The sequence below is a fragment of the Herpailurus yagouaroundi genome, unplaced genomic scaffold (assembly GCF_014898765.1).
Source record: "Herpailurus yagouaroundi ecotype Mexico unplaced genomic scaffold, PumYag 247, whole genome shotgun sequence".
Lineage (NCBI taxonomy): Eukaryota > Metazoa > Chordata > Mammalia > Carnivora > Felidae > Herpailurus > Herpailurus yagouaroundi.
The window spans coordinates 831,582-844,836 of NW_024412464.1; the positions used below are offsets into that span (position 1 = coordinate 831,582).

Below are 13,255 nucleotides of genomic sequence, written 5' to 3' on the forward strand. Positions count from 1 at the left end.
TTAACCGACTGCGCCACCCAGGCGCCCCATTCACTGGGGTTTTAATGTGATTCTGTCAGAGCTCCTTCACTTCCACCTGAGAGTTTACACCTTGTCAAATCCTTTAAAATGTGTCAAAAAGTTTTAATCAGAGTTTAAGACCTTTATGTAAGATTACCTGGGAAGGAAACCTTATATCCCTTAGTTAAATTATCCTACCTTTAATGTAAGAAAACATACGGGCTTGTGTAGGATAAAATGAGATAATGGGTATGATGAAATGAGAAAATATATGCAAACATACTTTATAACCTATAAAGCACTATAGAGATGTCTATATTGTGAACTGAGCATTATAATTTTTTTCATAGAGGTGCTGTTTCCTGTAACACCATTTCCTTTCTTTAACTTAGAAATGTGAAGTAACTTAGAAATGGCGCCTGGGTGGCTCAGGTGATTAAGCATCTTACTTCAGCTCAGGCCATGATCTCATGGTTCATAGGTTCAAGCCCTGCATCAAGCTCCTTGCTGACAGTGTGGAGCCTGCTTGGGATTCTCTCTCTCTCCCTCTCTCTACCCCTCCCCTACTCATGCTTTCTTTCTCTCTCCCTCTCTCTACCCCTCCCCATTCATGCTTTCTCTCTCTCTCTCTCTCAAAATACATACATACCTACATACATACATACATACATAAATGTATGAATAAATTTTTTTGTAGGAGATTCCAGATGCCAGATTATATAGGGAAAAGTGAGAAAGTCTGTCTCCAATACCCCTTGTCTTTCCCTCTCCAGAGGTAGCCAACATTTGGGATGTATCTTTATAATCTTTTCTCTACATTTACAGTCATACATATGTGTGCTTTTTAAAAAAGATTTTAATGGAATTATTCTGCAGTTTATATTTTTCACTTGGCAATATATATTGGGTAACTTTCCATCAGTATGCACAAGTCTTCATTATTTTGGACAAATGCACAGTATTCTAGAATATTACAACAATCTAAAATGTAAGATCCATGAGGGCAGGAACCCCGTTTTGAATTGTTATGTCTCTAGTGTCCAGAACAGTGCATAATAACTATTGTGAAAATGCTTGCCTATGCCTCCCTAAGTATATGTGAGAATCATTCTTTAGGGGAGACAGCTGGATATGTGTTCTCTTCTTGTTTCTAGTGTTGCTAGTGAGAGATATGCCAGTTTTACTCTGGTTTCTTTACAGGTAACCTGTTTTTGTCACCAAAAAGTTGTCTAGGACTTCTCTTCACCTTTGGTGTTCTGATAGTTTATAGCAGTGTGTCTAGACAGATGTGGGGTTTTTTCATTTATCTAATGAGCACTCATTGAATCTTTCAAACTGCAAAGACACTCCTTCGGGTGCAGAGAACATTTTTTCTCCTGTCTCTTATTGTTCGTTTCTCTATCATCCTTTCTCTTCTCTCCTTCTGAGACTCCTCTCTGTTAAATTTTTGGATATGTCTTCTATGCTTTTTAACCTTTCTCTTTCACTTTCTGTCATTTCATGGGATTTGGGGCAGGAAGGGAGATAAATAAATGTATTCTGTTTTGCTGTCTTGATCCAGTTTCTGACATAGTTCCTTTTATCCCGTAAGTCTGACTTTTTACAAAATGTTTGTCATTTCATTTGTCTCAACAATCTGTTCCTAAAGGAACATGACTCGTGTTTTATAATAATCAATGGAAGGTTAATTTTGCTTAATTTACTTTTGTTTTATAGTCAGATGTTTTTGAAGATACCTTTTTTAAAAAAAGCAGTGCCATTTACAAATTAGACTCACTTGCCTCGTGCTATTGGGAGTGAGCCCAGTCGCGTTAAAAAATGTGCTAGTGTCTCAATCACTCATCAGGTCCAGGCAGCTCCAAGTGCTGATAAAGGCCTTGATGCTTCTCCAGATGTCTGTTCTAAGTGCTAGCTCCAGGTGCAGTAAGCAGAATATTTGGAGCTGGCACAAAGTATGAGTACAAATCAAAATTGTAGGACCTTGGTCTTCTAGAATAATGGTTCACAAACCTAGCTGAGCATTAGAATCACCCGTGGTACTTTTTAAAACTATAAATGCATGGACCCTCTGTTGAACCTGTCAGATCAAAATCCTGAAGGGAGTTGGGCTGGGCTTCTGTGTATCTTTAAAGGCTCTAGAGGTTATTCCGTATGTAGCCAAGGATGAGAACCACTGTTCTTAGAGACCCTTTGTATGTATTTTCTCCTCCCTGTGCCTTATTTTGAAGGGGAAAAAAAAAAACAACTCTCCAGCGTTCTTTGGTCCAAATGTGTCCTAATGTACGTAACTGGTACCCTCTGGTAGACACTTAATTTGTTTCTACTCTTCTGCTATTACAAATTACTCTAACAGATATCCTGATATATGTAACTTTGCATACATTTGTGGATATACTCCTGGGATAAATCCCTAGAAGGGGAATTGTTCGGGCAAAAGTTATGTATGTTTGTGAATTTGAGAGAGATGTCTTTTGTCTGTGAAAATATGCTTTTTAAAAAAGTCCCCAGGTATTACATTCTTAGACTGAAAATCGTCTTAAATCTTGGAAGGCCTTACATTTTTGTTTTCATTCCTGATTAGGCCAGCACTAAAGTAGAGGTGGACATGGAGAAAGCAGAGAGCCTGCAGGTGACGAGAGGAGACTTTCTTGCTTCTTTGGAGAATGATATCAAACCAGTGAGTATGGATATTGAGTGATGGATAAACTAAAAAAAAACAAACCCACAATCGCCATGTTACACAGTATTCTGTAAGGTTATATGGTATGTACTTTTAAAAATCAGGAAATCTCAGGATTGGAAATGTCCAGTAGGAGAAATATTTGCACATTAATGCTGATGGCTGAGTAATTAGTACTTAAATTGAAATTATTCCTCATGATAGGGAGATCACCATCTTATAACACTTGGTACTCTCGGACTTCATTTTTGCCATTCAGTCGAATGTAAAATGAGCTCTCATTTTGGCCTTGATTTGCAGTTCACTGATCACCTATGAATTTAAGTATGTCTGCGTATGTTTATTGGCTATATGAGTGTCTTCTGTGAAATGCTATTCATGTCTTTTGCCTGTTTTTCTGTTGTATTATTTATTCTTTATTTGGTCTGTTCAAGTTCTTTATAATTCTTAATAATTATATGTTGCAAGTATCTCCTTTAAAGACTAAAATCAATTTGTTTTAGCCCTGTCTACTTTTTTATGACTGTTGTGACTTTTAAATATAAAATAATTACTTTAACTTACTGAGCATTGGAAATGATTTCATCTTTTGCTGTTATCATTCGTAATAGTTACCAAAAATATTAGAGCCCAGCCTAACTGATCTATTCCAAGGTTTTTTTAATGACAAATAATTTGGCTACCAGGAAGGAGAAGCTGAGATAACTTGCTTAGTTAAGTAATTAATAACTTCCTTTTATTTGTTCCAAGGGTCCAGGGGATAAAACAGAAAATATAATGACAGAATGAGTAAGGAAGACTCATATATATGGTTAGCCTGGAGGGTCACTGTTTCCAGGTTCAGGTATCTTAAAGCTGCTGCTATGAAGCTTACAGCATATACTTGGAATAATTAAAGACAAAAAGCCAGCCAATCTGTATATTTCCTTCAATAGCCATTCAACAAGTGCTTACTAGACTCCTCCTTTATAACTTTTTACAGGGCCATCGAGTTTCTCATATCCAAAACAGGGAATGATAACTCTCTTCTGTGTACAGGAATCAAAGGACTAGTGCATTCAAGGACAAAAGTGTGGTCTGCAAAATGATTTGGTGGCAAAGTAACAGAGTAATGAGACCACCGTATGTTGTTGAGACAGTATTACAGAGGATGACTTTCTGTGAGGTGCAAGTTCTAAAGAGCTGTTAAAATCATTCCATATGTTGGATAATGAAAAATTGACTTTTTGAGGGATGTGGTAAATTTTTAAAATTTGAAGTTCTCAAGATATGGGACCTTTAGATTACATTGAGTTATGTTTTCCTACTCATTTCTTCACTTGTTAACCTTTTAAAAACACAATTCCATTAAGTCGCTAAGTACTAAAGTTACTGATTACCCTTGGCAGCTGGTTTGGTGGGAGTTACAATTTAAAACTAGAAGTTGAAAATGCAGAGGGATGTGATTTAAGCTCTGATATGTAGCGAGCACACATAAAATTATTATATATAGTGATTGCTTTTTATTTCCTTTTTCTGATACTTTAGTCTTTCATTATAGTTGCTCATTGCTACCTCATTCTAAATCTTATATTTACACACATAAACTTACCTTGGTGCCATTTAACTTATGTCCCCCACCACCAAGCTGATGTGGACAAGATCTCCTCAATGCCATTTCATTTCCCATTTTAATCCATGACACCGACAGTCAATGTCAGGATAGTATCTTTGTCTGCTGAGCCAACTGTTTCTAAGTTGTAAGTCCATAATCTCTTTCTCCCTTTGTTCTTAACAGAAGGACACAAGCAGTGTACTCCTTATAGAAACAAGCACATTGGAACCTGCCCTTTCTCAGGGGTTACAAGGGCTTGGGCTCTTGTAGAATCTGACCCTAGAATCTTTGTTTTATTTTGTTAAGTCACCCAAAACAGCTTCCTCCCCACCACCGTTGGGTAAAAGTTTAAATGAGAAATGATAAGATAATGGTTTTTTGTTTGTTTTTATTTGCTTTTCAGGCTTTTTACATTAATGTGGGATATTGCTCAATACTTTTAATATGTAGGAATTATTACTCATCTTTTATATTTTTGGGAATTTTAGTTTTTATACTGACACTCAAAATGCTTTAAATTATAATTTTCCTCCATAGGCATTTGGCACAAACCAAGAGGATTATGCAAGTTACATTATGAATGGTATTATCAAATGGGGCGATCCAGTTACTCGAGTTCTAGAAGATGGGGAGCTGCTGGTTCAGCAGACTAAAAATAGTGATCGTACACCCCTGGTTAGCGTCCTTTTGGAAGGTGAGAAAGAATGAAGAGATGGCATTAAAAGTTTAAAAAAAAAAAAAAGCACTTTTACAAAGTTATTTATTTAGCACATTCCAGAAAAATGAATTATTTTCAGTTTAAAACCTATTCATGATCTAAAAATAGCAATCCAGTTTATGTACCAATATTGTACACAAATTAAAGTTGGGGAGGGGGCATGTTACTGACAAATGATAGTAACTAGTTTCTTGTAGAATTGCATTGAAACTTCTGTTACTTAATAGACTGTGTGATACCACATAGTAATCAACTTGATTAAATAAATATTCACTAAATATTATGTAGTAGACTGTATGATACCACATAATACTTAATTCAATTAAATAAGTATTCATTGAGTAAAATGTTTTAGGTATTGAACCAGTTGCTGGGGATATAAAGACATTCACAGAGTTCAGTCTGGTCATTAAAAAAAACATGAAAACAAATTCTTTTTTTTTTTTTTTTAATTTTTTTTCTTTTAATGTTTGTTTATTTTTGAGATGAGAGGGGGACAGAGCACAAGCCAGGGAAGGGCAGAGAGAGAAGGAGACACAGAATCTGAAGCAGACTCCAGGCTCTGAGCTGTCAGCACAGAGCCGCATGTGGGGCTTGAACTCATGAACTGTGAGATCATGACCTGAGCCAAAGTCAGACCCTTAACCCACGAAGCCACCCAGGCGCCCCCATGTAAACAAATTCTTAACTACAGTGTATATGTGAAGGTGTGTGTGAATGCAAGTCATTTTGCGCAGGATGATCAAAGAAAGCTAAAGGTGGTGTTTAATTTAGACTTGGAAGGATTAGTTAGGAGTTTGCCAAGTAGACAAAAAGGTAAGGACATTCTGTTCACCAGTTAACTTGTTTACAGTTATGATTAGTACAACAACAGAAAAGTTTGGTGAGTCCACATGACAGAGGAATCTAACTCCTTTCAGAGGTCTGGGAGTGAAAGCTCCCTGAAACACATTAAGCCAAGACCTGAAGGATGAGAAACTGGCTGAGCAAAGTAATTGGGGAAGATATTCTAGGTGGAGGGACCAGCATGTGAAAAAGCCCTGGATGGGAAGGAGATGGAAACAGGAAAGGAAGGGCTCCTGGGTGGCTCAGTTGGTTGGGCATCCACCTTCGGCTCAGGTCATGATTTCATGGTTTGTGGGTTCGAGCTCCATGTCAGGCTCTGTGCTCCCTCTGTGCAGTTTCTGTGTCCCTGTCTCTCTGCCCCTCCCCCACTCATACTCTGTCTTTCTGTCTCTCAAAAATAGATATAAAAAAAAAAAGGAAGGAAGGAAGGAAGAAAAAAAGAAAGAGAGAAAAGGAGAGTGGCTAGGCATGAAACCAAAGAAGTAAACAGGAGCCAGTTCATGCACAGCCTTGTGGGCCATATTAAAGATTTAGTCTCTGTCTGAGGGGCAGTTGGTAGGGTTTTCAGCAGTAAAGTGACATGATAAGGTTTGTATTTTCAAAATGTCGTGACCACTTTATGACAGAGGATGGATTGGAGAGTCAAAAAAGATACAGGGGAAACCAATGGTTAGAAGCAGTCGCATTAATGCACCTTGATGAAAGTTGATTGTGGTTTGAAGTAACATCCTGGTAGTGGAGATGGAGATAAGCAGACCATTTTGAGAAATATTTAGGAGGTAGAAGGAAAGAGGATTTATAATAATCATTGTTATTACTCATAATTAAGCTAACATTCTTTGAATTGTTATTATTGGTTAGTCACTCTACTAGCACTTTGCATACACTATCTTATTTAAACCCCACTTCAATCCTATGAAGGCAGATGCTTCTGTTATCCCTATCTTGTAGATGGGGAAGCTGAAGCTTAGAAATATTAAATAACTAGATTGAATATGGGGAGAGGTATCAAACATGATCACCAGGTTTCTAGTATACACAACCTGGTAAATGGTGCTGTGTACTAAGACTGGGAACACTAGTGGAGAAGCAGATTTTAAGAAGAAAGGTTTTGAGTTCAGTTTTGGACATGTTGAGATTGAGGTTCCTATAGAATAATTGAATTGGAAATGTTGAGCAGCCCATTGGATATGTGGGCTCAGAAGAGAGGTCTGGCTGACAATAACATTTATGAGTTGTCTGTGTATAGACTGTTGTTGAATCCATGGTGGTTGGGTGAGGTTACTTACAGAAAGGGTGTAGGTTGAGAAGAAAAGGGGGCTTGGAACTGATCTCTGAGATCTGTCAACATTTAAGAAGCAAGTAAAGCAGGAAGAGTTGACAAAGACTGAGCAAGAGTAGCCAGGGAGGTAAGAGGGGGAGAAGAGAAGGTGCTGTTACAGAAGCCAAGAAAAGTATTTGTAAAAAGAGAAGAGTTCTCCCATTGTATCAAATATTCCCAAGAGGCCAACAGATAAAGTGTCTGTTGGATTTGGTGACATAGAGGTCATTGATGACCCAGATGGGAGCCTGTTCCATGTAATGGGAATGGAAACCATAGCATTTGTTTGAGAATGGAGGGAAAATGCAAAGTGGCAGCCAGTGTAGATAATTGTTTAGAGAAGTTTCATTTTGAAGGGAGAAGCAAGACTAGTGTTGAGGGGTGTGAAGTCCAGAAAGTTTTTTTGCTTTGTGCTCAAATGTGCTTAAATGCTATTGGAAAGACCAGGGAAGACGAAGAGATGGAACATATGGGGAAGAGGATACAGTCAGTAATGTCAGGTTCTTTTTTTTTTTCAACGTTTTTATTTATTTTTGGGACAGAGAGAGACAGAGCATGAATGGGGGAGGGGCAGAGAGAGAGGGAGACACAGAATCGGAAACAGGCTCCAGGCTCCAAGCCATCGGCCCAGAGCCCGACGCGGGGCTCGAACTCACGGACCGCGAGATCGTGACCTGGCTGAAGTCGGACGCTTAACCGACTGCGCCACCCAGGCGCCCCAGTAATGTCAGGTTCTTGAGAAGATGGGAAGGAAGAATCGGTTGGTTTATGGGTGGAAAAGGGACACATCTTCCATTTCACAGAAGGGAAGGAGGAGAAGATGTCTAAATACAGTTAAGCTTATAGTTTTGGCTGCCTTTATGAGAAGGCCTAAATCTTTAAAATTTTAGCTTTTAAAGTCGTATTTGCTTCTAATAAGGCAGTTTTCCCCTGCCCACAATATTATCTCCTAAGAAGGTCGTATTTGTTTATTAGACAAGTGATTTGGTAGAACTAATAACATAGGACAGATAATGTGTTTGAAGGTATTCTTCTTTTTTTTTTTTTTAAGAAACAAAACCCTTGCATATTATATATTTAGCCAGAAGTTTGAAAGATTAAGACTATGAGAAAGAAAGAAGGAATGTATTTCATCATACCTTTGAGAAATGCTAATCAGTTCATTAAGTTTAGTTGCTAATAAATAAGAGAAAACATGTCTGCTGTGAAATTGTGTCAGGAAATGTTAATGAGCAACTAGTTGAGACCTCAGTACATTGTGGATAAAAGTTTAAACTTGTTTTATTCCCCTTTGCTTGGTTTGGCTTTTTTCCCCTGACTTGCTCATATCTTTATGCAGGCCCTCCTCATAGTGGGAAGACTGCTTTAGCTGCAAAGATTGCAGAGGAATCCAACTTCCCCTTCATCAAGATCTGCTCTCCTGATAAGATGATTGGCTTTTCTGAGACAGCCAAGTGTCAGGCCATGAAGAAGGTATCAAGATTTTTGCTTTCATTTGAATCTCCTATCTCTTAGATACATGTGTGTACACATGTACATATCTGTCTATCTTTGTACCTGTATATATGTAAAAGCCATAGCAACTATGTTCTTCTCAAGTGGAACTAAATTATCAGCAGAATTTGGGGGGAAACGGGACTGTTTAGATAGATTTAACTTTGTAATGCATTTTTATTAGCATTCCTTTATCTTCTAAGTTATGTTTTGTTTAATACGTATTACTATTAAGTTTGTACCGACTTGATTGAAAGAAAGATCAGGTTAAAAGTATTTGAGTAGAGTGGAGCAAATTCATTTAGGATTTAGGATTTTTTTTTTTTTTTAGATCAATGTACAAAATCAAACTTTTGGAGATCAGTTAGGTTGTGTGGTTTGGGAAAGAACAGAGGTAGATCATTGGAAAGCTATTCTCAAGTCCCCTACAAAAGGATGGTGATATAGTAGGTAATGATCACAATCTGCTTGGCGACTCGATGCGGTCCTCATCTTTCTTTTTCTTTCCAAGTGCCACTTGTCGCCTTCTTAATATGACTACTTTGAACCCTCAGTGAAAGGAAGAGCAACATAGAACAGAGTCCCAGAGCTGAAAGGACTCTAAGACCATCTCTTACATTTGAGCAAGTGCCGTGTCAGGCCTCTGGGATAGCAAGTGGCTGCTCTTTAAAAACACAAAAATCACTGATAAGACTTAATGGCTGTCACTTGGGAGCCAGTGTTCCCGTCGATATTCTGATTTGGTGTACTCCCCGACAGTGAAGAAGTTATTTTTTATATGTAGTCGAAGTATTTCTCCTACTTAAATCCTATTTTTCATGCTTGAACTTTTATAGATATGAACTGACTCTAAGTTAATGAAATGTGGGAAAATCAGAATCCGAGAAAAGAGCCTTGAGAATTGGAGTGCAGCCTGGTAAAGATAGCTCAGGAGTTCTTTTACCTTGTTCCTAGGCTCCCACTTTATAAAGATATAGGATACGACTTTAGGGGTTTCTTAAGGGAAGAGACAGAAGAGGAAAATATATTTTAAAATATATATAAATTGAGAAGTCAGCTTCTCGTTTGTGCAGGTGGCAGAAGATTGTTGGTGTAAGGTGCTTGAAATGGGTGGAGGGGGCAGAGCTTGAACCAGGATTCTTCTCCTACACACTGTAACATCAAGATAAATATTCTAGGTTTTTTTTTTTAATTTATTTTTTTTTATGAATTTATTTTCAAGTTAGTTCATACAGAGTAGTCTTGGCTCCAGGAGTAGAACCTGGTGATTCATCTCTTACAAAGAACACCTAGTGCTCATCCTGAAAAGTGCCCTCCTTAATGCCCGTCACCCATTTAATCCACCCCAGATCAACATTCTTTATAAAGGTCTTTGAAATTGGGTGTGAAAGAGAACCCAAAAAGACACAAAAAGAACCTAAATGTCATAGTTTTTTCTGTGTCTGAGGTGACACCGGTAGTACCTGTCCTTCTGGGGAAAATCTAGACGGAATCACTAGAACCAGTAACTTCCCTAATGTAGGTAGGGGTTGCTTTTCTTTGTTTTTTAGTGTTTTCCTTCTCAGGAGAACCCTTAAACAACTTCCTCTGGTGAAACTTTAAATAATAGCCCTTGGACCCTGTGACCATTGAACGTACCACTTAATTGAGCGGCTAATTCTGTTTGTATTTCCCTAAGTCCTCTAATTCCTTATACTTGTTCAAAAATAGTAGTCTTCTGTACAGATGGTAAATGACTCCATTGCTTTTCACCAGCTGCCAGCTTCAACCTCAGATGTACTCTGAGATGTGGGTGGATGGTCCTAGTTTTTCTATAAAGTTTTAAAAAAGCACTTTAGGCTCCTACAGATCAAAGCTGCTTTGTAAGTGTGAGATATTATCATTTTTATTATTTTAATCTCTTGCAAATTGACTTGAGGGGGGAAGGTAATAGATGCTGGGCTTAGAGGCTTAAATGGTTAAATTAATGACTTAATAACTTATGATTTAATCTTTAAATTGTTAAAGCCTTTCAAGGTAGAGTTTTAGATGAGCAGAAGGCTAAGGAATATAAAAATAAGTGTCTATACAAGCTTATTCAAAATTGTTTCGATTCATGATTCACTGTCTGGATCATCCATGCACCCTTAAAGTTACAAAAATTATTTCCATGTCGTCAGTATTATAAATTCCTATTAGACTTTTCGGTTTTTCTTGACAAAAAAAAAAAAAAGAAAAAAAGAAAAAAAAAGTCATTCCCTGTAACTAAAGTACAGAACAAAGAATGAAGCCTAGGAGTCTTAGAAATATATCAGAAATATTGCAAAATCCTACCCTGCAAATAGTTTTCACATTGTTGCCTAATGATAGGTTGACAAACGCCTGAGGGCTCAAACCAGTCTAAAGGTGCTAAGTCTTCCAGGCTGCTTTTGAAAATGAAATATAAATGCCATTCCTTAGTGCTTCTGGTCTACCTCCCACTGCTGTAATCTTTCCTCCATTTTTAGTGTAAGGATGGGAAGAAGATGTTTTCTTTCTTCGTTTTTTTTTTCCCCCCCAGAGCACAAATAATCTATAATTTTTTATTGATTGTGGAGAGGACATTTCTTTCTTTTTGAGTTCTGCCCCCCTCCCCAAAGATGTAGCTTTTCCTGATCACAAAAATAATTTTAAAAATACAGAAAAGAACACAGAAGAAAAGAAAAAAGAATCCATGTTTATCTTTCAACTTTCTTGTATGCTTCGACACACATACACATGCATTGTGTATGGGGGATCACATTGGACATACTGGGTTTTGGGTTGTTTTTTTTTTTTTTAAGTTTATTTTATTATTTGAGAGAAAGAGAGCACAAGCAGGGGAGGGGCAGAGAGAGAATCTCAAGCAGGCTCCATGCCAATAGCACGGAGCCCAGGGTGGAGCTCAGTCCCATGAACCCTGAAGTCATGACCTGAGATGAAATCAAGAGTCAGACACTCAACTGACTGAGCCACCAGGTGCCCCTGGACATACTGTTTGAAACCTGCTTTTTTCATTTAATCTATTACGAGCCTTTTTCCGTGTCATTAAAATGTATCTCAGTATTATGTCAATAACTGTATAATGTTCATTTATTTATTTTTAATGTTTTTATTCATTTTCGAGAGAGTATGAGCAGGGAAGGGACAGAGAGGGAGACAGGGGATCTGAAGCAGGCTCTGTGCTGACAACAGCGAGCCCAATGCAGGTCTCGAACTCAGGAACCACAAGATCATGACCTGAGCTGAAGTTGTACGTTCAAGCGACTGTCACCCAGACGCCCCTGTATGATATTTATTGAAATATTCACCTTTTGCTGGACATTTAGTTTGTTTCCAGGTTTTTTCACAATTAAAAATAATATTCTTTAGAACTATCAAACTAGAGAAATCACCGTCCCCATTTTCTTACTAGATTTTTCTTAGAGTAGCATCATATTCTGTTGGCTGGGAACTTGGGCTTAGGTTTCAAATAGATCTACCTTAGAATCACAGCTCCACCACACTTACCAGGTCTTACAGTCACTTAACTTATAAGCCTCTGTTTTCTCGTCTATGAAATGAAGATAATATTCAGAATTAAGTGAGATGGTAATCTATGTAAAGTATGTGCAGTGCTTTGGGATAGAATATGTGCTCAGTAAAGTGTAGTGGTTATTTTTACTTATCATTATTGCTGTATATACATTTCTGGTTACTTCCTTGAATTCTCCGAATTGGGATGCTGAGGTAAAAACATTGATATTTTGAAGATTTCTGATGAATATTGGTATCAAAACTCTTATGTAAAAATACTGCTGATTTATAAAGTGTACTTCTTCAAAAAGTTGTACCAGTTTACATTCGCAGCCCCATCATGTGAATGTCAGTTTCCTTGGACTCTCACCTACACTTGATATTATTAAAATATTTTTCCTGGGGTGCCTGCCTAGCTCCGTTGGTGGAGCATGCAACTCTGGATCTCGGAGTTGTGAGTTCGAGCCCCATGTTGGATGTAGAGATTATTTAAAAATTAAATCTTTGGGGCGCCTGGGTGGCGCAGTCGGTTAAGCGTCCGACTTCAGCCAGGTCACGATCTCGCGGTCCGTGAGTTTGAGCCCCGCGTCGGGCTCTGGGCTGATGGCTCAGAGCCTGGAGCCTGTTTCCGATTCTGTGTCTCCCTCTCTCTCTGCCCCTCGCCCGTTCATGCTCTGTCTCTCTCTGTCCCCAAAATAAATAAACGTTAAAAAAAAATTTTTTTTTAAATAAAAATTAAATCTTTAAAAAATAATAATAAAGCTTTTTTTTTTTTTTTCTGTTCTTTTTTGCCAATTTGTGAGGTAAAAGATTGGTATTTAAAATTATTTCTTCAGGGGCACTTGGGTGGCTCAGTCGGTTAAGCATCCAACTCTTGATTTCAGCTCAGGTCATGGTCTCAGTTCCTGAACTTGAGCCCCCACATCAGGCTCTGCCCTGACAACCTGGAGCCTCCTTGGGATTCTTTCTCTCCCTGTCTCTAAGCCCTTCCCCCACCCATGCGTGCGCATGTGTGTGTGCACGGGCGTGCGCACACTCTCCTTCTCTCAAAAATAAACATTTAAAAAATTTCTTCAGCTACATTTTAAT

General features: G+C 38.1%; 1 protein-coding gene across 1 annotated transcript in view; it reads left to right on the top strand.

The window, feature by feature from the left end:
- Window positions 1-13,255, top strand: part of NSF (N-ethylmaleimide sensitive factor, vesicle fusing ATPase) — a 150,849-nt gene that overhangs the window by 98,256 nt on the left and 39,338 nt on the right. Inside the window, exons 13-15 of the mRNA XM_040460080.1 lie at window positions 2,582-2,677; window positions 4,812-4,968; window positions 8,499-8,632. Of these exons, the coding sequence (XP_040316014.1) occupies window positions 2,582-2,677; window positions 4,812-4,968; window positions 8,499-8,632 (387 nt within the window). The remainder of the gene's footprint in view (window positions 1-2,581; window positions 2,678-4,811; window positions 4,969-8,498; window positions 8,633-13,255) is intronic.